This window comes from Aspergillus neoniger, assembly GCF_003184625.1.
Source record: "Aspergillus neoniger CBS 115656 unplaced genomic scaffold BO87scaffold_1, whole genome shotgun sequence".
Lineage (NCBI taxonomy): Eukaryota > Fungi > Ascomycota > Eurotiomycetes > Eurotiales > Aspergillaceae > Aspergillus > Aspergillus neoniger.
In genome coordinates, this window is record NW_020291129.1 from 1,273,662 (window position 1) to 1,293,962 (window position 20,301).

General features: G+C 52.0%; 10 protein-coding genes across 10 annotated transcripts; 6 read left to right on the forward strand and 4 right to left on the reverse strand.

The window, feature by feature from the left end:
- The first annotated feature begins 296 nt into the window (after nucleotides 1-296).
- On the forward strand, nucleotides 297-2,205 carry BO87DRAFT_372039 (glycine decarboxylase subunit T). Its single transcript, XM_025622190.1, has 2 exons — nucleotides 297-739; nucleotides 795-2,205. Exons 1-2 carry the CDS (start codon nucleotides 345-347, stop codon nucleotides 1,843-1,845), a joined length of 1,446 nt encoding a protein of 481 aa, XP_025485381.1. The 5' UTR covers nucleotides 297-344; the 3' UTR covers nucleotides 1,846-2,205.
- Nucleotides 2,206-2,416: 211 nt separating this feature from the next.
- Nucleotides 2,417-5,415, reverse strand: BO87DRAFT_348254 (glycoside hydrolase family 92 protein; the record flags this gene model as incomplete). The annotated part of the gene is made up of 7 exons (XM_025620961.1): nucleotides 5,011-5,415; nucleotides 4,301-4,944; nucleotides 3,927-4,249; nucleotides 3,738-3,877; nucleotides 3,244-3,692; nucleotides 3,081-3,181; nucleotides 2,417-3,014 (listed from the first exon to the last, which is right to left on the reverse strand). The coding sequence occupies exons 1-7, from the start codon at nucleotides 5,141-5,143 to the stop codon at nucleotides 2,417-2,419; spliced, it is 2,388 nt and encodes a 795-aa protein (XP_025485382.1). The 5' UTR covers nucleotides 5,144-5,415.
- A 337-nt stretch (nucleotides 5,416-5,752) lies between these two features.
- On the forward strand, nucleotides 5,753-7,389 carry BO87DRAFT_454695 (PaaI family thioesterase). Its single transcript, XM_025628579.1, has 3 exons — nucleotides 5,753-6,362; nucleotides 6,476-7,200; nucleotides 7,254-7,389. Exons 1-3 carry the CDS (start codon nucleotides 6,200-6,202, stop codon nucleotides 7,284-7,286), a joined length of 921 nt encoding a protein of 306 aa, XP_025485383.1. The 5' UTR covers nucleotides 5,753-6,199; the 3' UTR covers nucleotides 7,287-7,389.
- Nucleotides 7,390-7,801: 412 nt separating this feature from the next.
- Nucleotides 7,802-9,106, forward strand: BO87DRAFT_402846 (MBL fold metallo-hydrolase; the record flags this gene model as incomplete). The annotated part of the gene is made up of 4 exons (XM_025625716.1): nucleotides 7,802-7,981; nucleotides 8,143-8,273; nucleotides 8,338-8,611; nucleotides 8,674-9,106. The coding sequence occupies 4 exons, from the start codon at nucleotides 7,802-7,804 to the stop codon at nucleotides 9,097-9,099; spliced, it is 1,011 nt and encodes a 336-aa protein (XP_025485384.1). The 3' UTR covers nucleotides 9,100-9,106.
- Nucleotides 9,107-9,670: 564 nt separating this feature from the next.
- Nucleotides 9,671-10,587, forward strand: BO87DRAFT_372042 (uncharacterized protein). Its single transcript, XM_025622191.1, has one exon. The coding sequence runs from the start codon at nucleotides 9,878-9,880 to the stop codon at nucleotides 10,235-10,237; it is 360 nt and encodes a 119-aa protein (XP_025485385.1). The 5' UTR covers nucleotides 9,671-9,877; the 3' UTR covers nucleotides 10,238-10,587.
- A 542-nt stretch (nucleotides 10,588-11,129) lies between these two features.
- On the forward strand, nucleotides 11,130-12,695 carry BO87DRAFT_372044 (H(+)-transporting V1 sector ATPase subunit C). Its single transcript, XM_025622192.1, has 5 exons — nucleotides 11,130-11,488; nucleotides 11,558-11,652; nucleotides 11,703-11,794; nucleotides 11,863-12,355; nucleotides 12,411-12,695. Exons 1-5 carry the CDS (start codon nucleotides 11,188-11,190, stop codon nucleotides 12,594-12,596), a joined length of 1,167 nt encoding a protein of 388 aa, XP_025485386.1. The 5' UTR covers nucleotides 11,130-11,187; the 3' UTR covers nucleotides 12,597-12,695.
- Nucleotides 12,636-13,608, reverse strand: BO87DRAFT_454699 (adenylyl-sulfate kinase). The gene is made up of 2 exons (XM_025628580.1): nucleotides 13,511-13,608; nucleotides 12,636-13,445 (listed from the first exon to the last, which is right to left on the reverse strand). Exons 1-2 carry the CDS (start codon nucleotides 13,516-13,518, stop codon nucleotides 12,818-12,820), a joined length of 636 nt encoding a protein of 211 aa, XP_025485387.1. The 5' UTR covers nucleotides 13,519-13,608; the 3' UTR covers nucleotides 12,636-12,817.
- A 207-nt stretch (nucleotides 13,609-13,815) lies between these two features.
- BO87DRAFT_9659 (putative succinyl-CoA synthetase subunit alpha) lies at nucleotides 13,816-16,652 on the reverse strand. Its single transcript, XM_025629702.1, has 9 exons — nucleotides 16,216-16,652; nucleotides 16,159-16,166; nucleotides 15,996-16,109; nucleotides 15,805-15,948; nucleotides 15,365-15,747; nucleotides 15,105-15,312; nucleotides 14,453-15,057; nucleotides 14,023-14,404; nucleotides 13,816-13,947 (listed from the first exon to the last, which is right to left on the reverse strand). Exons 1-9 carry the CDS (start codon nucleotides 16,382-16,384, stop codon nucleotides 13,861-13,863), a joined length of 2,100 nt encoding a protein of 699 aa, XP_025485388.1. The 5' UTR covers nucleotides 16,385-16,652; the 3' UTR covers nucleotides 13,816-13,860.
- A 1,173-nt stretch (nucleotides 16,653-17,825) lies between these two features.
- On the forward strand, nucleotides 17,826-19,058 carry BO87DRAFT_372049 (uncharacterized protein). Its single transcript, XM_025622193.1, has one exon. It carries the CDS (start codon nucleotides 18,143-18,145, stop codon nucleotides 18,791-18,793), a length of 651 nt encoding a protein of 216 aa, XP_025485389.1. The 5' UTR covers nucleotides 17,826-18,142; the 3' UTR covers nucleotides 18,794-19,058.
- Nucleotides 19,059-19,272: 214 nt separating this feature from the next.
- BO87DRAFT_372050 (SUMO family protein SMT3) lies at nucleotides 19,273-20,236 on the reverse strand. Its single transcript, XM_025622194.1, has 3 exons — nucleotides 20,121-20,236; nucleotides 19,797-20,045; nucleotides 19,273-19,640 (listed from the first exon to the last, which is right to left on the reverse strand). Exons 2-3 carry the CDS (start codon nucleotides 20,004-20,006, stop codon nucleotides 19,584-19,586), a joined length of 267 nt encoding a protein of 88 aa, XP_025485390.1. The 5' UTR covers nucleotides 20,007-20,045; nucleotides 20,121-20,236; the 3' UTR covers nucleotides 19,273-19,583.
- Between the last annotated feature and the right edge of the window lie 65 nt (nucleotides 20,237-20,301).

A 20,301-nucleotide genomic window follows, 5' to 3' on the forward strand; every position in this document is an offset into this window, starting at 1 on the left:
TAAATCCCTATCATAAGCATATTTGTCTATGAACTTATTCCATAACCACAACAACACGCTACCACACCGACGTAGCCCAGTAAAGCCCAGATTCGTAATTACTAGTAGTTCACCTCTTCTATAGATGATTGATAAACTATTCTGATCATGAACTAACCGAATTAGGCATGTTACTGCTTCCCGCGGAGATGGCCTATCACCATGTGACTTTTCCGCTTATCGCGGGATTCTCCGCAGCGGCGATGGAGAAGTACTTCTACTGGTACTACTGCCCTTGCTTTTTCTTTTGTTCTTCCTCATCTCAATTTCTCAATTTCCTTCTTCTCTCGCAGCAATTGTTCATCATGTCTGCTGTACGTTCCATGAGAAAAGGTCTTCACCTTCTGGGCTCGAGCTCGCTCGCTCGCCCCGCCTCTGTCGCTGTCAATGGCGCATCTCTCCTCCCGCGGCAGCTGGCAGCTTCTCCGCGCGCTCTCCGCCCCGCGGCCAGCTCTATTGCTGCTCGTCCCCTTCCCCGAGTGACTTCGCTGTCTGCTCAAGGAGGTGTTCGATATGCCTCGTCGGCTGCTCCTTCAGGCCCAGTGAAGAAAACTCAGCTGTATGACCTTCACTTGGCCCGGGGTGCCAAAATGGTCCCCTTTGCGGGGTACTCCATGCCCTTGCAGTATTCCGACCTCAGTCATGTCGAGAGCCACAAGTGGACTCGGGAAAAGGCCAGTCTCTTCGATGTGAGCCATATGTGCGTATAGCTCTTTTGTCTACTGCCCAGGGCCTTCTCAATTGACCAAGTACAGGGTTCAACATCAGCTCAGCGGCCCCGGCGCTCTGGACCTCCTCATGAAGGTCACCCCCTCCTCCCTCGACAAGCTCAACCACAACCAATCCACTCTCTCTTGTCTCCTGGAGGATGGGACTGGCGGCATCGTCGATGACACTGTCATCACTCGTCGTACCGACGGCTCCTTCTACTTCGTGACCAACGCCGGTCGTCGCACAGAGGACTTGGCCTTCCTGCAAGCCGAGATCGACACCTACAAGCAAGCCCACGGCGCCGACAGCCTGAAGTGGGAGATCCTCGAGGACCGCGCCCTAGTTGCCCTCCAGGGTCCTAAGGCTGCTTCCGTCCTTCAATCCCTCGTCACCCCCGATGGCGCCACCTCCGACCTCTCCACCCTCTACTTCGGTAACTGCCGAGAGCTGCACCTCACCTTCCCCGACGGCACCACCACCCCGCAGCCCCTCCTCGTCTCCCGCACCGGCTACACCGGCGAAGACGGCTTCGAGATCTCCATCCCCACTGCCAGTGACGCCACCCTACCTGCTCGCGTCACCGAGCTCTTCCTCTCCAACCCCGACGAAGTCCGTCTCGCCGGTCTCGCCGCGCGCGACTCCCTCCGTCTCGAAGCCGGAATGTGTCTCTACGGAAGCGACATCTCCACCTCCCAAACCCCTCCCGGCGCCTCCCTCACCTGGCTCGTAGGCAAGGAGCGTCGTGACCCCGCCACCGCCAACTTCAACGGCGCCTCCACCATCCTCCCCCAGGTCGCCTCCCCCAAGACCCTCTCCCAGCGCCGTGTCGGATTCACCATCGAGAAGGGCTCTCCTGCCCGTGAGGGCGCCATCATCGTCGATCTGACCGACGAGTCCCGCACCCAGATCGGCGTCATTACCTCTGGCCTTCCCAGCCCTACTCTGGGCGGCACTAACATTGCCATGGGCTACATCAAGAACGGACTGCACAAGAAGGGCACTGAGGTTGGCGTCCTGGTGAGGAACAAGCTCCGCAAGGCTACGGTTACCGGTATGCCTTGGGTTGAGAGCAAGTTCTATCGTCCTAAGGCTTAGACCCTTTCCCTTTAGGTCGGTTTTATTGGCTTGGATGTGGATGGACGGGGTGATATAGGAGTGGGTGTTTGGCTTGGTTTTCAACAATAGATTCCCCCCTGATGATGATTCTTGATGGCTTGATGTTTGACGTCATTGTTTGTACATAGATTCTGATGATTCATCTTTTTCTTTTTCCTTCCTTTTTCCTTTTGGGTCTCCCTTTGGGACCAGCCATGGGTTCAACCCTGTCGTGATGGCTGCTCCGTTTGTCGGCGAATGCCAGATTGTGAGATGTGATACAATTATAAAAGTCCCAATATTCCCTATTGCACGTATTTCTATCTTGTTCATAAAAGTGTGATATGTTGGACAAATCACAAAGTACCCAATCTTACCTAATGCTAGGTATTATAAATTACGAAGTTAAATCTTCTGCTCCTAGCCCTGCAAAAAAGAAAAGGGCAACCCCCAGGTAGAATTGACAGGTAAGTAAGAAGAAAGGTACACCCGCCTCTCTGACTTAACCACCCGACGCAGTTCCTACCCATACCGTAAGAACGTTATCTCAGTGCCACAGCATCCCCTCCCCTCAACCATCCACCCCAACCACCCTCCCCGTCGACAACGACGGCGGCAAATCCCCCACCCCGGTTCCCCAATCACTCTCATTCCTCCCCAACACCAGCACCAGCTCCTTCCCCTCCGTGAAAAACTCATGACCCACATAACTCTTCGTATACGGCAGGCCATTCAGCGTCGCCGACTGAACATAGATATTCTGATAGGTGGGGTCAAAGTTGACCGTCTTCACGGTAGCCGTCTTGCCCGTCAACGGGGAGGTGATCTGGACGGTTTCAAAGAACGGCGCCGTGATAAGGTAGACGTTTTGACCGGGGTTCGGAAACAGACCTATCATGGTCATGGCGACGAAGGAGCCCATGGCTCCGGAGTCGTCGTTGCCGGGGAGGCCTGTCGGCGTGGGGTTGAAGTACCGTGGGATGTAGTAGTGGGCGCGCGCGGTGGATTTGCCCGGGCGGTTGGCGTAGTGGTATTGGAAGACGGTGAGGAAGGCCGGCTCGTTGCCGATGTAGGTGATGCCCTGGTCGTGGAGGTAGTCGAGGCGGCGGGTGAATTGGGTTGGGCCGCCGAGGAGGGTGATGAGGGTGGACATGTCGTGGGGGACGAAGCTGGTGGGATTGGTTAGTTGGTTGGTTTGGGGGGGGGGAGTGGTATATTAGAGGGTGGAGGCGTACAATTGGTATTCCCAGATGCTGGACTCGAAGGTCTCGGCTCCGTTGTTTTGTAAGGAGCAGGATCGTCCGCTTGTGTCGATGTTGGAGCATGTTAATGGGTCCTGGATGGTATACAGGTTAGTTTAGTTGGAGGGTGTAGAGGTGGATTGGAGGAGCTACTGACTTGAGATCCCCAGGTTCCGTTGAGGTACTTGGGCTGGAAGAAGCCCTGGAAGCCTGTGTCGGTGCCGTTGAGATACGAGGTTTGGTCTGCTCGGAAGAGGTTCTGCCAGTATTGCGACCTTCCCTCGTACTTTTCGGCATCGCCGGTTTTGTTCATGGCCCGAGCCATTTGGGCGATAGTGAAGTCATTGTAAGAGTATTCCAATGTGCGGGAAATGCTGCGAGTTAGGGTACCAAAGCCGATGTAATCGAAATCCTCCACAGGGATGTAGTTTAATGCCTTCCAGCTCATTAGTCCACCGCGTCCCTCATTCGACCAGTGAAAGGGTTCCTCCTCGGCGTCTTTCTGGACAGCTGCATAGCCTGCATCCCAGTCGATGCCGTCTGAGATGCCTTTGGCGTATGCGTCAGCCAGAATGACGTCGGCGTTCGAGCCACCCTGCGTGTAACCTGAGAGGGTTAGACTCAGATATTGCTGGATGGGGTAGTACATACCTTTGCAAAGCGACATACGGCAATCTGGAAGCCATCCTAGATGCCGCTGTGTATCGATTAATGAGCGGATTATGCGAGTGAGTGAAGCCGGATCGAAGATTGTTAGAAACGGCATCTGGGACCGGAACGAGTCCCACAGGCTGCAGAGATCAGCATGGAAACAGATTATTCCGGGGTCACACTACATACCAGTAGAACGAGTCAAAATAGGGCTCAGAGCTGTCCCACAGCGGGTTCTCTCCTGTATAGTCTTGTGGGTTGACCATGGTCCGGTAGATCCCGCTGTAGAAATTGGTAAGCATACTCGAGTTGATGCCATTCCGCGACACACGGATCGGAGCCATCTTCTCCGTCCACATGTTCACAGCTGCAGTTTGAGTCTTGTTGAAATCAAAGTCGGGGATTTCAGCTTCTGCATTCTGACATGCCTGGTCGCTGCTGATGAAGCTCAATCCCACCCGCGCATGGATCACATTGTCCGCGGACGAATTGAATCGGATAAAGGCACCACCCTGAGAATTGTCAATACGACATACATGTTAATCGAGGCATACGTTACGAACCGGCAGCGGGTATCCATTGATACTCCGTGATATGGTAAGGTTCTTGACATCTACGCTGGCCCGTGCATCAACGAAGATGCCATTATCTCGGATATCACCCGCACCATGGTAGTCGGCGCAGAAGTACGGCACATAGGAGCCGCTTCCAAAGCTGGGAAGAAAGCGTGCATGGCCGGTCATGCGTCCTGTTGTAGGATCTACGGAAATAGTGCCATTGTCCTGGCGAGTATCCGACAGGTCGGACAGATCTAAGAGGATCAAAGGGCTCGACGGCTTGTCGACCGGAAATTGAAAGCGAAAAAGAGCCGTATGATGAGCGGTTGTCATGTCCACATGGATACCCGAGCTCATGTTTAGCCCAAAGTACCCGGGACTGGACTTGACCGATGCAGAGTCGTAGGAGGTCGTCCGGTCCTTCTTGGGATAAGCGCAGCCATTGACATTGTCGTCTTTGCAGGTCACGTACGGGAAGAGAGGGAAAACACCCAAAGAGGGCTGCCCACCAGTCCCCGAATCATGCATGCTAGAAAATCCGGTAATACTACTGCCATCGTAGGCGAAGCCTCCCTGATTATTGACCGAGTCCGTATCGGCGACAGCCTTGGCCATGCCGTATGGGATCGTTGCGCCCGCGAAGACATTACCTGAAAACCACAGCGGTCAGAACTCGCCCTAAACATAGTTATTACGGGGGTAAACCTCGTGCATACCTCCATTGGCGCTTCCAATCAGAGGATTGATGTACTGTAGAACATCATAGTCGTCGACAGACGCGGAAGAGTTGGCGCAACCTGCAATGCAGGGGAGGGCTACGGACACAACCAAATGCCTCCAATTAATCATGTCGGCGATGATTGATTGAGTAAGGGAATGACAAATGCGAGTGACGGGCGTGGTATATGTTTACACGATTAGACTGGTATGCTGACATGGCCATCAAGGGAGACAGGAATGAGACCATGTCCCCGCGAGAAGGAGGGGGGAGGGGAGTATCATCGACATCCTTAAGCATGAAGAGCAATCTCATGCCCCTGATATAAATTATTGACAAGGGTTATCGCTGCAATGTAACCTTTGTGGCTCCGTATGACCAGTCTGAAGCACGATGATCGTGCAGGCAAGCGTTTTTAACGTCTCTCCCTGGCATGAAGCGGAAGGGTCATCTGTACAACAGAGAGGCCTGAGTCCCGCGGGAAGCTGGGTCAGTTGCTTTTTTCTATCTACATGAAGCGCTACCAAGCATGATTCTGAACCAGCATAGATATGTGATGGAGACAGCATGGTGGAGCAATCTGATCGACGAGACGAAGGAAGAGGAAGAGCAGAAGGAGAAGGCAGATAAGATGCGGAGGCGGAGTTATTGATCGGGAAGGATTGTCAGATTTACCGAATTGAAGGACAAGACCATTTAAACCCAACTTACCCCTATATTTTATAAGGGGAATCTGGAAAGTGATTTCAGTTTCTCTCGCCATCAGGACTACTGGGTACTATCCCTCCCCTGACTCTTACAATGGACAATTGAGGAAGTTGCCAAAAGTCAATTGCAGGGCCCCTTGCAAGAGCAGCCGAGGTTCCAACGCAGTGCCGCCCCGCCCGACGCCAATCAACGGAGCCTCGACCGATTTTCACGATGCGGAAATCCATGGGACTTTCTCCTGGGAAAAGAACAGGGCGAGGGCAATTTGAATATTTCTGCTGGAGCTGGTTTTGAATGGCGCCGCAAAAGCAAAGCAATATCGAGGCTCTGCTGATCTGATCGAGGGGCTCCTTTGCGCTTTACCCCCCAAGTCCATTCATTCCATTCGACTCTCCCTTTTCTGTTCTCCTATAAAAAAAAACCTAAGAAACCCTCTCGTTCCATCTCCAGTGTCAGAGAGAGAGTCCACAATCGTCGCCATGCCGCCGGTCCCAACAATGCTAGGCTCCACTACCATGGCCAGAGCTGTTGCTCATGCTCTTCCTCTGTCGCGTTTGCCTCCCACCCAATTTTCTGCTCTGTGCCGAGGCATCTCCCTATCCCAGCCTCTTGCACACAGAGTTTATTCCACTGCTTCTGCAGGTATGTATTCCCCCCTTCCTTGCACAACACTTTATGCTTTGAATAGCATTCAGACTATATAAAAGCATATATTCAGAATCAAGTGCCCTAACTAATCACAATCAAACTCACAGAGGCCGCATCCCTCCCCTCACAAACACCTCCGACTCGCTCCCGCTTTCGCCGCTTCGTCGGATTCACCACTCTAGCAGTCGTCGCCTTCACTGCTGGCTTGACCTACCAAACCTCCAAATCTGTGTCGCGCATGATGACGCTCAGTCTAGCTACCGATGAGGAGACTCTCTCCGCCTTCGTCCCTCACGATGAGTTCTCCAAGGAGGTCAACGACTATATCCGCAACCACCCTCTGGCCGTGTCCCTGCGCAACGATCCTGCTTTCACCGAGTCCCGCCCACACATGAAGATACCGGAGAAGCTGCGCGCGCGCACTCTCACAGGCGGCACACTTGCTGGACCGGACAAGATTGTGGCTCCTCCGCTAGTATTCTGTGAAGAGGGCGGAAAGAGCTTGGTCTCGATTTTCTACCTCGGACCCAACCTCTGCGGTCACCCGGGAATTGTGCACGGTGGATTGCTGGCCACATTGCTGGATGAGGCTATGGGACGCTGCTGCTTTCCTGCTCTGCCGAATAATGTGGGTGTGACCGCCAACTTGAACTTGGATTATCGCAAACCCGCCATGGCCGGCAACTATGCCGTTTTGCGGGCGGAGACTGTCAAGGTCGAGGGTCGGAAAGCCTGGGTGGAAGGTCGCATTGAGACTCTTCCCGAGGACGGAAAGGAACCGGTTGTGCTCGTGGAGGCCAAGGCCTTGTTTATTGAGCCCAAGCAGGCCGCGGTAGGTTCAGATGATCGAATCATGATGCAAGACGAGGCTAATCAGACATGCAGGCAATGTCGACTCTCTACAACATGACCAAGTAATTGGCACCCATCTGATTTCGATTTGATCTATAAATATTGGATACTTCTTGAGAGTCATTGCGACTCGAACATTTAACTGGCGTATAGATGGTTGGAAAGCTACATTTGGATTGTACATATAGATAACTCTTGTTCAGTATACTATACCTATTCTAGATTGTGAATTTTGATTTACAAACCCAGAGCACGAGAAGAAAAGGGCCACAGTAGCTGCCGTTGTGGCCTTATCATGTAGGCATTAGGCTACAGCCCAGGTTATGAAGACACCGTGGAATTGCTATGATCATTGTCGCACAGGCGTCAACCTGACTAATGCATAACTTGTTACCGAATGGATATTCAGGTCCAGAGGATTGCAGATCCATGTTTACTTCCAATAGAGTTTCACGATCTGGAGGTTGCATTTGACGTCACACTCACGCCAGCTTGTGAACATCCCCAAAACAACACCAGCTGCTCACTACGAAGTATCAACATCCAGCATCATACTACTTCGACTGGCGCAATCATCCACGATGGCTCAAGGCATCACTATTGATCCCAATGACCTCCAGCCCCCGACAAGACACCCTCCGTCGTCTGTCGACCTTCCATCGAAGCTCCCCCCAGCCAAAGAAAGCAGGATCCATCCCTCCAATCCAGGCGGAGAGAATGCGTCGATATACTTCGTCGGCACTGCCACGACGATCATGCGCGTGAATCCTTGCTAAATATAATATCAAGCTATGAACTAACAAAATGATGCAGACAATGGCACGGAATCCGCATCATGACTGATGTATGTACCACATACACCTCTACGAGGAGTCTAGACAGATGCGGGAGATATCATTAGGATGCTAACTAACTAGCTCAGCCCAACTTTCTTCACGCAGGGGACCACGTCCATCTCGGCCCTGGGGTATCCTCGGCTCGCAGGACGAATCCGGCTGTAGACCTGGAAGAGCTACCGCGGATCGACTTGGTGCTTCTATCTCATTATCACGGGTAGACATCCATCTTCACATAAGAATGGATTGGACAAGAAACAGGCTGATGAACGAAATTGTAGCGATCACTTCGATCAGAAAGTCGAAGCCTCCCTTCGTCGTGACCTTCCCATCGTTACGACACCCCATGCCAAATCCATTTTGACTTCTAAAGGAGAAGACTCGTTCACGAGAGTATCCAGCGTGGAGGTATACGAGCAGCTTACAGTCGATATCAAACACAACCAGAATGACGCACAGCGACAGCAACGGCCCAAGCTCCGGATAACCGGTATGCCAGGGAAACATATCCCGGTTGGAAAGCCGTTAGAGAAGCTGAATGAGCTGGTTGGGGCGGTACGTTGTTTCCTCCACGTACATCTTAGCTTGACAGACATTGATTAGTACAACGGGGGTAGATCCCTCCTACAAACGGATGGATGCTCGAGCTAGGCTACGGTGACAACAACGACAACGCAGACAGTTTCACCTCCGGTTATAGAATCTACATCTCAGGGGACACGCTCATGTTCGATGATCTCAAGGAGATACCCCGTCGGTATGCAGGACAACCGATCGACCTAATGCTGGTTCATCTAGGTGGCACGACAGTACCCTCGCCGTCCATGTTGCCATTAGCGATGATGGTAACCATGGACGCGAAACAGGGGGTGGAACTGATCAAGTTGATTCGACCACAGGTGACTATTCCCATTCATTACGATGACTATGACGTGTTTGCAAGCTCGTTGGATGATTTCCGGGCGCAAGTGCAGGCCGCTGGGTTGGATGGGGAGGTTGTGTATCTGGACCGGGGAGACGAGTATCAGTTTCGTGTCTCGTAGGATAAGAACAATGAATGGATGGAGGGATGGATGGCAAGAGGCAAAAAGAACTTAGTTCACATCTTAACCAGGGCTGACCACGGCATCGCACCCCGCCAATCAGCACCTCTCGATCTTAGTCGGACTCGTACATCCCGCCCAACCAGCGATATTCCCTATTTTGCCATGGTGAGATTGAATGTTACTTTTTTACTTCCATTCAATAACATCTTCTATGCGTTCATCGACCTGTCAACGTAATCACCCCAGGTACAAATATCTCAAAAATAGGACTTTGTCACACTACATCTGCAGTGAAAGACGGAAGTTTAAAACAAAGAAAAAAAAAAAAAAAAGGTACCCTTATGATGTCAGAGTGAACCGGTAGTTACCACTTAGTTACCCATTAACATCTATCAGCTGCTACATGACTTATAACTACTGAGTGAATAAAACAACCAACCATTGAATACAAAAGAAAGACGTACTTTACACAGTACTTTCTTGCTCATAAGATCCCAACTCAGCCCATATAAAGTACCTCGCATCTACCCTCTGCAGATCCTCCTCAACGTCTTAGACGTCATAGTGACTCCAATCAATCGTCTACTTACCCCAAACCGGGGCTTCGATATCTCATCTCCATCCAATCCACTGGCACTGGCTTCGTATACAAAAAGAAAATAAAGGGCGGAATACGCCGCTGATCTTCATTCCTTCACATCAGTCTTAATCCAATCTAATCTATTAAAGATCAACAACATCTTCAAACTAAGAAGACCAGATCGATAGAAGGAAAATGTCCTACAACAACAACAACACCCACCACCCCATCGCCTCAGCAGACAAAGTCCCCACTATCCACACAATCCATCCTATGAAACGCTCAACGTCCTACTCTCCCGCCGCCCAGGAGAGCGGCGACGAAGAGTACAAGCACCACCACATCAAGAAAGACAGCGCGAGCAGCACAGTAGCATGTGGCAACGACCATAAAGTGAAAGCGGCACTGACGGAGCTTCTCAACGACGACGGTGTGAGATCTAATGCGCGCGGAAGCAGATCGGTACAGAACTTGCTTATGGATACGGAGAAGGCGTTGAGGAAGCAGCGTAGGGAGTCGCTGTCGGGACGGGCTTCGATTTCGTTGGCGAAGTGAGGTGATATCGGTGTCGATATGGGGATTTATTTTTAATTATTTGGTGATGACTTGACTGTCGAATGGTGGCTGCTTTGCGCTGTATGCAGGGTGTGTATGTGGCATGGTCGTCGAGTCGAATTCCTCGTGCTGGTCTGGTCTGGTCTGGTCGGTACAAGAGGTGCGCGCTGTGTCGATGAGATGAGGGTCTTAAGCTGCTTCTGATGATTGTGATGCTATGTGAGCCGGCTGCATATGGAGCTGCTTGATTCAATATGGTTTCATGCAGGGTAGTAGGGCTGAGGGCTGGAGGTTTGAGGCACAGTTGATGCGCCGTTGCAGGAGCTCGAAACGATACATGTCTATTGGTGGCAGCACACTACACTTTACAGCCTTAAGGAGCAGTCGCATATGGCTTCTATGGCAGATATGTCAATTAATTCATCCTTGTGTTTATGCACATTTCGAACTCACTGATATTGTATTCTACAAATGTAGAAAATAGTATAAGAGGCGGCGCGGCCTATATACTACCTACTTACTAGCTTATAGTTAGTAGTAGGTGGCCTCTTCGATGCATAACACATCAACAACAGTAGTATAACCCTTAGCCATCAAGTCAGACAATAAACACCGTAATAGACGAAATGAAATAGCATTTCCTCCCTCATAGAGATAGTTATAACAACCCCAAAATCAACATGTACCAATCAAACTCACCCAACGAAGCCAACCACCGCCGCCGACCGCCTCCGAGTGACGACCGACCGACCGACCGCAATCGATCCTCACTCCGCACCAACAGCTCCAGCTCCAGTCCAACTCCAACCAACCTCCCCCCTTGACCTCTCTCTCTCCACGGCCCATCTTCCCTAACTACTTTCCCCGTCTGCACCGCCAGACCACATGCGTGGCACCCCCCTTACACCCAACTAGTTACTAATATCATATACCCCCCCCCCCGGGCCACCATGTCCAAATCCACCAAGTACCTCCTCGTCTCCTTCCCCACGTCCATCACCCCCTCCCACCACCGCGACGACGCCCTCGACGCCATCTCCGCCACCGTCTCGTCCGAAAATGGCTCCGTTGCGCCGTTTCCCATCCCCGAGTTCAAGATCGGTACGCTCGATGCTCTGGTGCAGCAGGCCGACGAGCTGGCTAAGCTCGAGGCTGGCTGCCAGGGGGTGGTGGCCAAGGTTGGCGATGCGCTGAAGAATATTCTGGAGGGGGATGAGGCGCAGATTGATAAGATGAAGACGGTTAATGATAGTATGTTTTATCACAGCATATGTTAGTGAGAAGTGACGTGTGTTTTGTGTTGACGGGGTCTTTTTCTAGAACCGGTGGATCAGTACCTGCGCACGTTCTCGTGGAATAAGGTCAAGTATAGGGCTGATAAGCCGTTGGGGGAACTGATTGATTTGCTGCAGAAGGTGGGTTATGGCAGTTATTCTGTATAAAGGATATGCTGACGGGTGAACAGGAAGCAGCGAGTATCGATAACGACATCCGCTCGAAATATACCCAGTATAATCAGGTGAAGAATACGTTGGCGACGTTGCAGCGGAAGCAGACGTAAGTTTGTTACTTTACTTTACGCTCCATGTCAGGAGGAGGATGTTGTCTGATCTGCTCTGCTATAGGGGCAACCTGTCCACCAAATCCCTCTCCTCGGTCGTCGACCCCCGCACCCTCGTCCGCGACTCCGAATACATCGAGACGCACCTTGTCGCTGTGCCCGCCCAGCAAGTCAAGGAGTTCCTGAAGATCTACGAGACCGTGGCGCCGATGGTGGTGCCGCGGTCGGCGACGCTGGTTGCCTCGGACGACGATTTCACACTGTACGCCGTCACGACGTTCAAGAAGCACAGCCTGGAGTTTGTGCACAAGTGCCGTGAGAACAAGTGGATTCCGCGCGACTTCAAGTACATCGAGGGAGGTAAAGAGGAGGAGCGGAAGGAGTTCGAGCGGGTGGGTGGTGACGAGCGCAAGCTCTGGGGAGAGACGCTCCGGCTGGGACGGACGGCGTGGAGTGAGGCCGTGATGGTCTGGATCCATGTGTATGTGCTGCGGGTGTTTGTGGAGACGGTGCTGCGGTATGGACTGCCGCTGGACTTTGTGTGCACGTTGATCCGGGTGAGTTATATCTTTACTCTTGTTGATATTATGTGTTTGTTACTAACTAGACCAGACTCCCGGAACGAAGCAGGCAGACAAAGCGAAGCGCAATCTGGACGACAAGTACTCGTACCTGGCGGGCAATGCGTTCGGGCGCGACAAGAAGGGCCGAGTGAAGCGCGACGACCCGGGCGAGATGCACGGCGAGGGCGGGCCGGAGTATACGGCATATGTGTATTATGAGTTTGAGTTCAACTAGCCAGCGGTCTTTGCTAGTTTGCACCATTGTTTTATGCTTGGATCTATTCTCTTCCTGTTTATAAGTCTAGCGTACGTACATAGAAGTACTCCACCCCCAGCCTAAGAATCTATTCAAATGTAGTAAGCAGTAAACAGTCAAGCCCAAATGATATATACAACCAACAAATCTCTATCTATCATCTATCTACTCTAAACCCCCATCCCCACCAGGGAAATACTCTACTCCTTCTTAGCAGGCAAATACCCCTGCTCATCCAAATACCGAATAATCTGCGCAACCGCCTCCTGCACCGGCACCTCATGATTCTTGACATGAACCTCAGGCTTAACCGGCGCCTCATACGGGGCACTAATCCCCGTAAACTCCTTAATCACACCCTCCCTAGCCTTCTTATACAATCCCTTAGGGTCACGCTGCTCCGCCACCTCCACAGGTACATCAACATACACCTCAACGAACGGCAGACCCGTCTCCTCTCCGGGCGTGGGCACCTCATGCAACTGTCTCGCGGTGTCGCGGTCCTTGCGGTACGGGGAGATGAAAGAAGTGATGGCGATAGCGGACGAATCGGCAAACAGCTTCGCCACTTCGGCGATCCGCCGGATATTCTCGTTCCGGTCGGCTTCGCTGAATCCCAGGTCCTTGTTGAGTCCGAACCGGATGTTGTCGCCGTCCAGGCGGTAGGCGTGAACGCCACGGTCGCGGACCAGTTGGTGCTCGAGTTCGACGGCTAGTGTGGATTTGCCCGACGCGGAGAGGCCGGTCAGCCAGATTGTGAGGCCGCGCTGGGAGCGGAGGGTGTTGCGCTCCGTGCGGGTGAGGCCGCTGGCGTGGTAGGTGATGTTGCTGTTGGGAGGGTTTGGTTAGTTGGGATTGAGGAGGGGGAATGGGAATGGGGATGGGGGACGTACGTGGCCATTTTGAGGGTATGTGTGTGGTATGAGTAATTGGGAGGAGGAGGAGGAGGAGGGTTTGGAGAGAGTGGGAAGAGGAGGGGTTGAAGTACGTAGAAAAAGGATGGGATAGAAAAGGGTGAAACAGCGGGGCGGGCGCCGATCGCGGGGTCGATTTCATTTGACGACTTGCACTTACGTACTCCTGCGTTTCCTTGGATGGGTTTCTGCCGGGAGAGGAGTCATTGGTTCGGAGCGATGGGCGACGTTACGTACCTCGCTTTAATGCCATGTGTCTAGAACGTTTATTCATCTAGGGTGATGGATTGATTGATATTATCTATCTAGGTGTTTGTATATAGGTCAATCTATTGTTTGTCGGCCAAGTCAATCACTCGCTTTGCTGCCGCTTCGAAACTGTCAAATGCCTCCAGTGGCAACCCACTCTCCGCGATCTATCCGGAACATTAATTAATTAGCTTTTGTCGATAATTAAGTGTCGGGGAAAAAGTTTAAGGAATCAAACTGACCATCTGCTGCCCACGCTCCTCGTTTGTCCCGCGCAGTCGCACCACCACGGGCACTGTCATCTCCATCTCCTGAAATGCGAGGATGATCCCTTCCGCGATCATGTCGCACCGTGTCAACCCCCCGAAGATGTTCACGAAGATCGCTTTCACGCGTCGGTCCGACGTGATGATCCGAAATGAGGACTTGACTGTCTCTGTCGTGGCTTTGCCGCCCGTGTCCAGGAAGTTCGCGCAGTGTCCGCCATGGATCGTCAGCGCGTCCACCGTGTTCATTGCCAGGCCCGCGCCGTTCACTACGAGGTCAGTGGGATGGTAACCTCGTAGATGTGGGGTTTGGGGGATATACTTACCTAGGGTTCCGATGCTTCCTTTCCCTTCCAGTCTGTGCTCGGTCAGTGTAGGTTACACAGGGATGACTGGGGTGGCTTACTTGACGTAGACAATGCCATCCTTCTCGGCTTCGACTTCCTCGGGAACCTCTTCTGCTGGATTCCTCAGTTGCTGTACGTCTTCCTGGCGTCCTGAGCTTCGAAAGGCAGCGTCATCGAACCCAAAGCGGGCATCGCGGACTTCAAAGGCACTTGTGGCGTTGGCGCGTACTTCCAGGAGGTACGCCTCCTTTTCCTTGAAAACCCGCCATAATCCCTGCAGCAGCTGTGCCAGGTTGTCGTGTGCCGTTGCGGGAAGCTGCAGGTGGGAGGCAACCGTTTCAACCAGGGGGTTTGTGCTGCCAAAGTCCGTGCCCTCGTATGCAAAAGGGAATCGGCCCGTCTGTGCTGGCTCGAAGCCAGCGGATGTGGAGGCAAGAATGCACGGCGACAAAGCTGTCCTATCAACGGTGAGGGACAAGAAGAAGTCCGACTCGGAGGGTGCAGCCTCGTTGACAGGGATTGATTCTTTTTTGAGCATATCGAGAGCCTGGAACGGCTTAACGAATAGACTTCTGGTTTGCTGGGGCTGAGAGACTTGGTAACGGTTCGGTCTGATGCGCCTCATTGTATGCAGGCCTCGCCGCTGATTCCCGCCATTGATAGACTACTCCATGTCAGTAAGCTGTCATTCTTCGCAGGTAACAGACCTACAGTAGTGCCCACGCGCCCGCGAGTTTTTAGAAGTGACTTCATTCCCTCTCCGAACTTCTCGGGATGGTTGACCATCATCACGCCGGCCCGTTCAAGCGCTTCATACTTGGCCTTCGCGCCAGGCTCCCCAATTGCTGTCCAAGCACCTGCGTGGCCCATGATCCGTCCAGGAGGAGCATGCAAGCCTCCAACGAGGGCCATTATCGGTCTGTACTTGTCAGCAATGCTTCCCATGGGAGCGAATTGGCTTTTCCACATACTTGGGGTTAGCAGTTCTCTGATTGTAGTCCTTGATCCACTCCGCTGCATCGATCTCTGCCGTACCACCAATCTCGCCAACCAGGATGATCCCCTCGGTGTCAGGGTCTTCTTCAAAGATCTTCAATGCATCGACGAAATTAGTTCCTGCTAGAACATCCCCTCCCATACTGATACAGAGACTCTGCCCCAGACCTGCCCGCGTCGTGGACGCAACAGTCTCATAGCTCAGAGTCCCTGACTTCGCGACAATGCCAATATTGCCAGGTGCGAAGCAGGGCAGAGGCTGGAATCCGATCCGGCATTTGCCAATTGCAGAGATGATTCCCGGACAGTTGGCACCGACCAATCTCGTCTTTGACTGAGTCTTCAGCATGGAGTGGATCTAAGCACCATTAGTTCAAAGCACTCAAAGACAACGCTCTCAAACCGAATCGCTTACTCGAAGAATATCATGGATAGGAACGTGTTCTGCCACTGCTACAACAAGGGGGATTTCCGCTTCTATAGCCTCTTCTATTGCCTTCGCAGTCTGGTTACCAGGCACGTAGATCGCAGATGCGTCCGGTTTCGCTCTCTCTTGGGCCTGTCTGTATAAGTAGAATGCCCGGATAAGTAGACAATCAGTCATACCGCTTTTACAGATGGGAACACCGGAAGACCGAGATGCTCTCCCTCGACGCCCGGCTTAACGCCCCCGACAATCTTCGTGCCCCATTCTAAGGACTCCTTGACATTGGCAGTGGCCTGGAATGTTAATCAAGGCATATTGCGATTACACTAGAAGCCCACTTACCTGTCTACCTAAACTTATTGTCAATGTATGATCGTAGATATTGAGAGACAGACTAACCTGTAAATCCCTGGAACAAGACCCGCGTGTGAGCTCCTATCTTCAAATTCTGTAGCGTGTCCACATAACTGCAGGTCCTGGACGAGGTCGAGAACCCCTGTGATTGTCTCACTGAAGCACGGACGAGATGCCTTTTCGCCGACGCAGACAATGAAGCCAGGCGGGACATAGTGGGTTCCGTGCTGTGGTTACTTGATGGAGATCAATGGCCGGCTATTTCAGTGTGGGGTATTATAAGAACACCAATTGCGAGAATGACAGGTTTAAATGATGGAAGTGACAACAAATCAGTGACTACCACTCACGGCCACTTTGGAAAGTAGAGCAATATCAACAGCCAGTTGCTAGACTGGTCTACAGGCCTGGAGAGAGTTGAAGGGGCGGAAGACTAACCTCGGGAAATGCTGTCTTATAAGACGGATACTCCGCCGGTCTCGGACAACCTGCCGACTGTTTCCGAGGTACTAAATAAGAGGATGTGGGCTCTCGGGACAGTCATGCATTGCTGTGATTGGTGGTCTCGGAAACGTGTTGCCGGGTAGTACTTGGGACTCGGAAAGGCAAATGCCACATGCTCCGCCGGCGGTGTTAAGAGCCACAGCTTTGGTGTAGAGGCTGAAGGAAGTGCGGACTGGCACTGAATATGTTAGTGCATGTATAGCGTGCAGATTGCCCTATTCATAATTTTCCAGTTCGTGTATGTCCTCATCTAGCTGGTGGGCATTTGTAGCTAGTGGCATGCAGCAATGCTCGGTGCAGTATACTCCTATAGAAATGATATCGCACTAGTTCCCAACACCCGGTGAGGTACATAGTCCTTTCAACTGTTCTTTGGAGGCCTGTGCTCGATGTTATCATGTCTCGGTCTGCGTTCGCAGTCATGGTGCACTAGCAGTAATGCTTCCTGTCAGCAAACATGTTCTAGATCTCTTGGGCAGCACAACATATGGAGATAGGACTTCACATGAATGAGAACCCTGCTCCCTTCGCCCACAGAAAAGGCAATCTTATCGAATTGCATCGACTAGTAAGAGATTGGTAGATGATGTCAAGTGGTCTATTTTTATGAATTCTAGGCTCTGGGAACAAGGATTGGAGATCACCCCACACTCCCAACTGCTTAGTCAGTATTTCAGTACAAAAGGCGAACAATGCAAATGTGAGAACATACTTTGGACTACAAAGTAAGTGTCCCAAATATTGAGAGATACACATCCTGAGATCAGATCACACGACTCCAGCACTCCTTGCTAGTAGCGTTACAGCCTTGAACTGGAGTATGTAGATCAATGACCCAACTTCCCATCACAATGTACACACCAGCAAGAAACTGGCCAGTCAAACAACCAATCTGTGCCATGATAAGTGACTTCCCAACGCAGATCAGCCACCACACAATGGTGGAAACGTGAACCGTTCCCTCAAACTGCAAATTCTCGCCAGAAAGACAAAAGCGATGGACCAACTCGAACTCTGGCCAGCCCCAAGCAGAGCCAATCACGGGGCCCGCCTTCCCCGAAAGGCGGGGTCGCACTGCCGGGACTGACGCCATTCATGATTTCACCTTTTCGCTTTGCTTGAAAGCGGTCGGACCACTCTGCATTGTTCTGCTACGAACCACTCCAAGATCTTCAATAATAGAATTTCATCAATTAGTAGTCGATATGGCGGCCGCACATGCCAGTTTCAATTCCAAGGGTTCGTTTCCTTCATTCCATCTTTTATTAACCATCCCTTCTCCCTCCCCAATTGTCCTGCCGCCGCAATAACTGAGCCCCTCCTCAATCATCTTCTTCCTTTCCTTCGCTATTCTTTCCTCCTTCCCCAGATCCCCCCCCATTGTTACTACTTCCTCACCCCACAGTACCCCATGGTACTCCCATAACATAATCAGCTGCAACAAACACCAACACTAACACCACCTCCAATGTCCGTTCCAGCCACACCACCAGCAACAACACCGCCAACAACATCAACATCAGCAACCTCCGAACTACAATCCTCTCTCCGCGAACTCTCCCTCGCCAATAAAAGTCCCATTAAAGATATTCCCCGACCGACTCCCCCCACCTCTGTCCCCAAACAACACCATCACACGGTGAAGAAGAAGAAAGAGCCTGCCCCCGTCGCCGACTCCTGGGAAGATGAAGTAGACTCAGCCTCCGCCTCTGACCCCGAAGGAGGAGCAGCCGACATCTCATCCACCTCCCCCGCTACCTCGTCCCGCTTCGCCAGCCCCGCATTGTCACCTTCTATCCGTTACACTGAAGGCCCCCTAGACCCCCCGCCCACGCCTATCTCACCGCAGACGTCTGCATCGCAGCTGCCGTGGCCTACGTATGGTGGACGATCAGAGGCGAGATCGCCGGCGAGGAGGCCGGAGAAGCAGACGGCTGTAGCGGGGAGGATGATTGCGGGGGCACTGGGAATTCGGGCGCCCAAGCGCACGGAGGAGCAGCGGGCGTATGACCGCGCGGTGAAGGAGCAAGAGATTAAGCGGCGGAATAAGGAAAAGGAGGAGGCGGCGAAGGCGAAGGAGGAGGAAGAGAAGGCTAAGGCGGCAGTGTGGGACATGTAATTGACACTGTTATAGCAACAGAGTATCTACTCCGTATTGCTGGGGGTGGGGTTGGTGGAGGTACATATTCTTTGCTTCTACTTTCAGCTTGGAAGGTGACGAGGTGTGCCGGGTGCTGCGTTTCTCATCTTCTTTTCGCTCCTTAATTGTCTGCTTGCGGGGTGGGTCGGTTGTCTGGTTTGCTCTTGTCGGTTTCCTGTCCTACTACATACACTCAGACTCACTGGGTCCAAACTATACAGGACTGTAATATAGTCTTTCGGTGAATCTATACCAGTTCAGACGGATGGACTTCCAGAAAAGGAAACCCCTATCTGGTTTTGCAAAAGTTGCAACCCAGCGTAGCTTGAACATAGTGCTCGAGAATCTATCCAAACGGTAGACATCTGCACACAACAGATGCTAGACGCTCATTTCTTTTCCTTTCTCAGCTCCCCAAAATCTTGCAAAACAGCGAAGATAGCAAAAGAAATGTAGAGTAACCATTCATCATATTTTCGTCGACGTCAACAACCCTCTTATTTATCACTCTGAAAAATTCCTGATCCCTACCCAGATACACATCTCATAATAGGACGCTCTCCAAATCCGGGTCCGGCTCCGGCCCATCAACCAAGTTAGAACACCATGTTGCGCCTTGTATCTGTTTGATAGAAACGGGAGAAACAGATCGGAGGATGGTCGGGAGAAGATAAAGTTGGGTAACTAAAGGTAAGAAACACAACGGGGCTGGTAATGTATTTTGAAAAGACATAATAATCATGATTCATCGAGAGAGAGATTATGCTATCTAGCCACCGATTTGTTCCTGGTGCACTTCGAGAGTGTCCCCATCGGCCATCTCGAGCTACATAATTTCAGGATAAGTTAGCCGTGTGCTTTGCGGTTCTCTAGGGTCTGTCTTCCAGAGGATATGGAAGTAGGTGTTCGTGCGGGGAAGGGTGCCGCAGAGCGTGCATATAACCACATCACAGAAGAGAAGGGTTGTCATGCTAGAACATACCGTATCGGGTGTATCTTCAGGGCGCACACGGGTGCCATCGAAAAGAAAGCGGACCGTAGACGGCTGCTTTCCTTGCCTTTCGCAGAACGCGTCCATCAACTTCTTCAACTGGGTTGTGCGCTTGATCTTGAAGAACACTTCATTGTTGTTGTCGGTCACCTTGATGTTGAGGTGCTCGACAGCCGCGGGGGCCTCTCCGGAGTCGGCCATTGTTGTAGAAGGGAATGAAGACGATGGAGGGCTTGGGAACTGGAGGAGGGCGGGTTGTCAGCTTTGGGAGGACTTCCCGTCGCAAGTTGAGTTCGTCAGACTGCCGTGGCTTACCCTGTTTGCCGCTTTGAAGGGATATGCGCTAGAGCACTGGCGGAGAGATGGACGAGGAGAAGAAGCTGGTGGACGTGAGATATGACTGAGAGAAGAAGAAAAGGGATGGGGCGTTGAACTGAGCTGGAGGCGATGAAGGCAACCCCCACCAGTTATAAATATCGGAGAATCTATTTTGCGG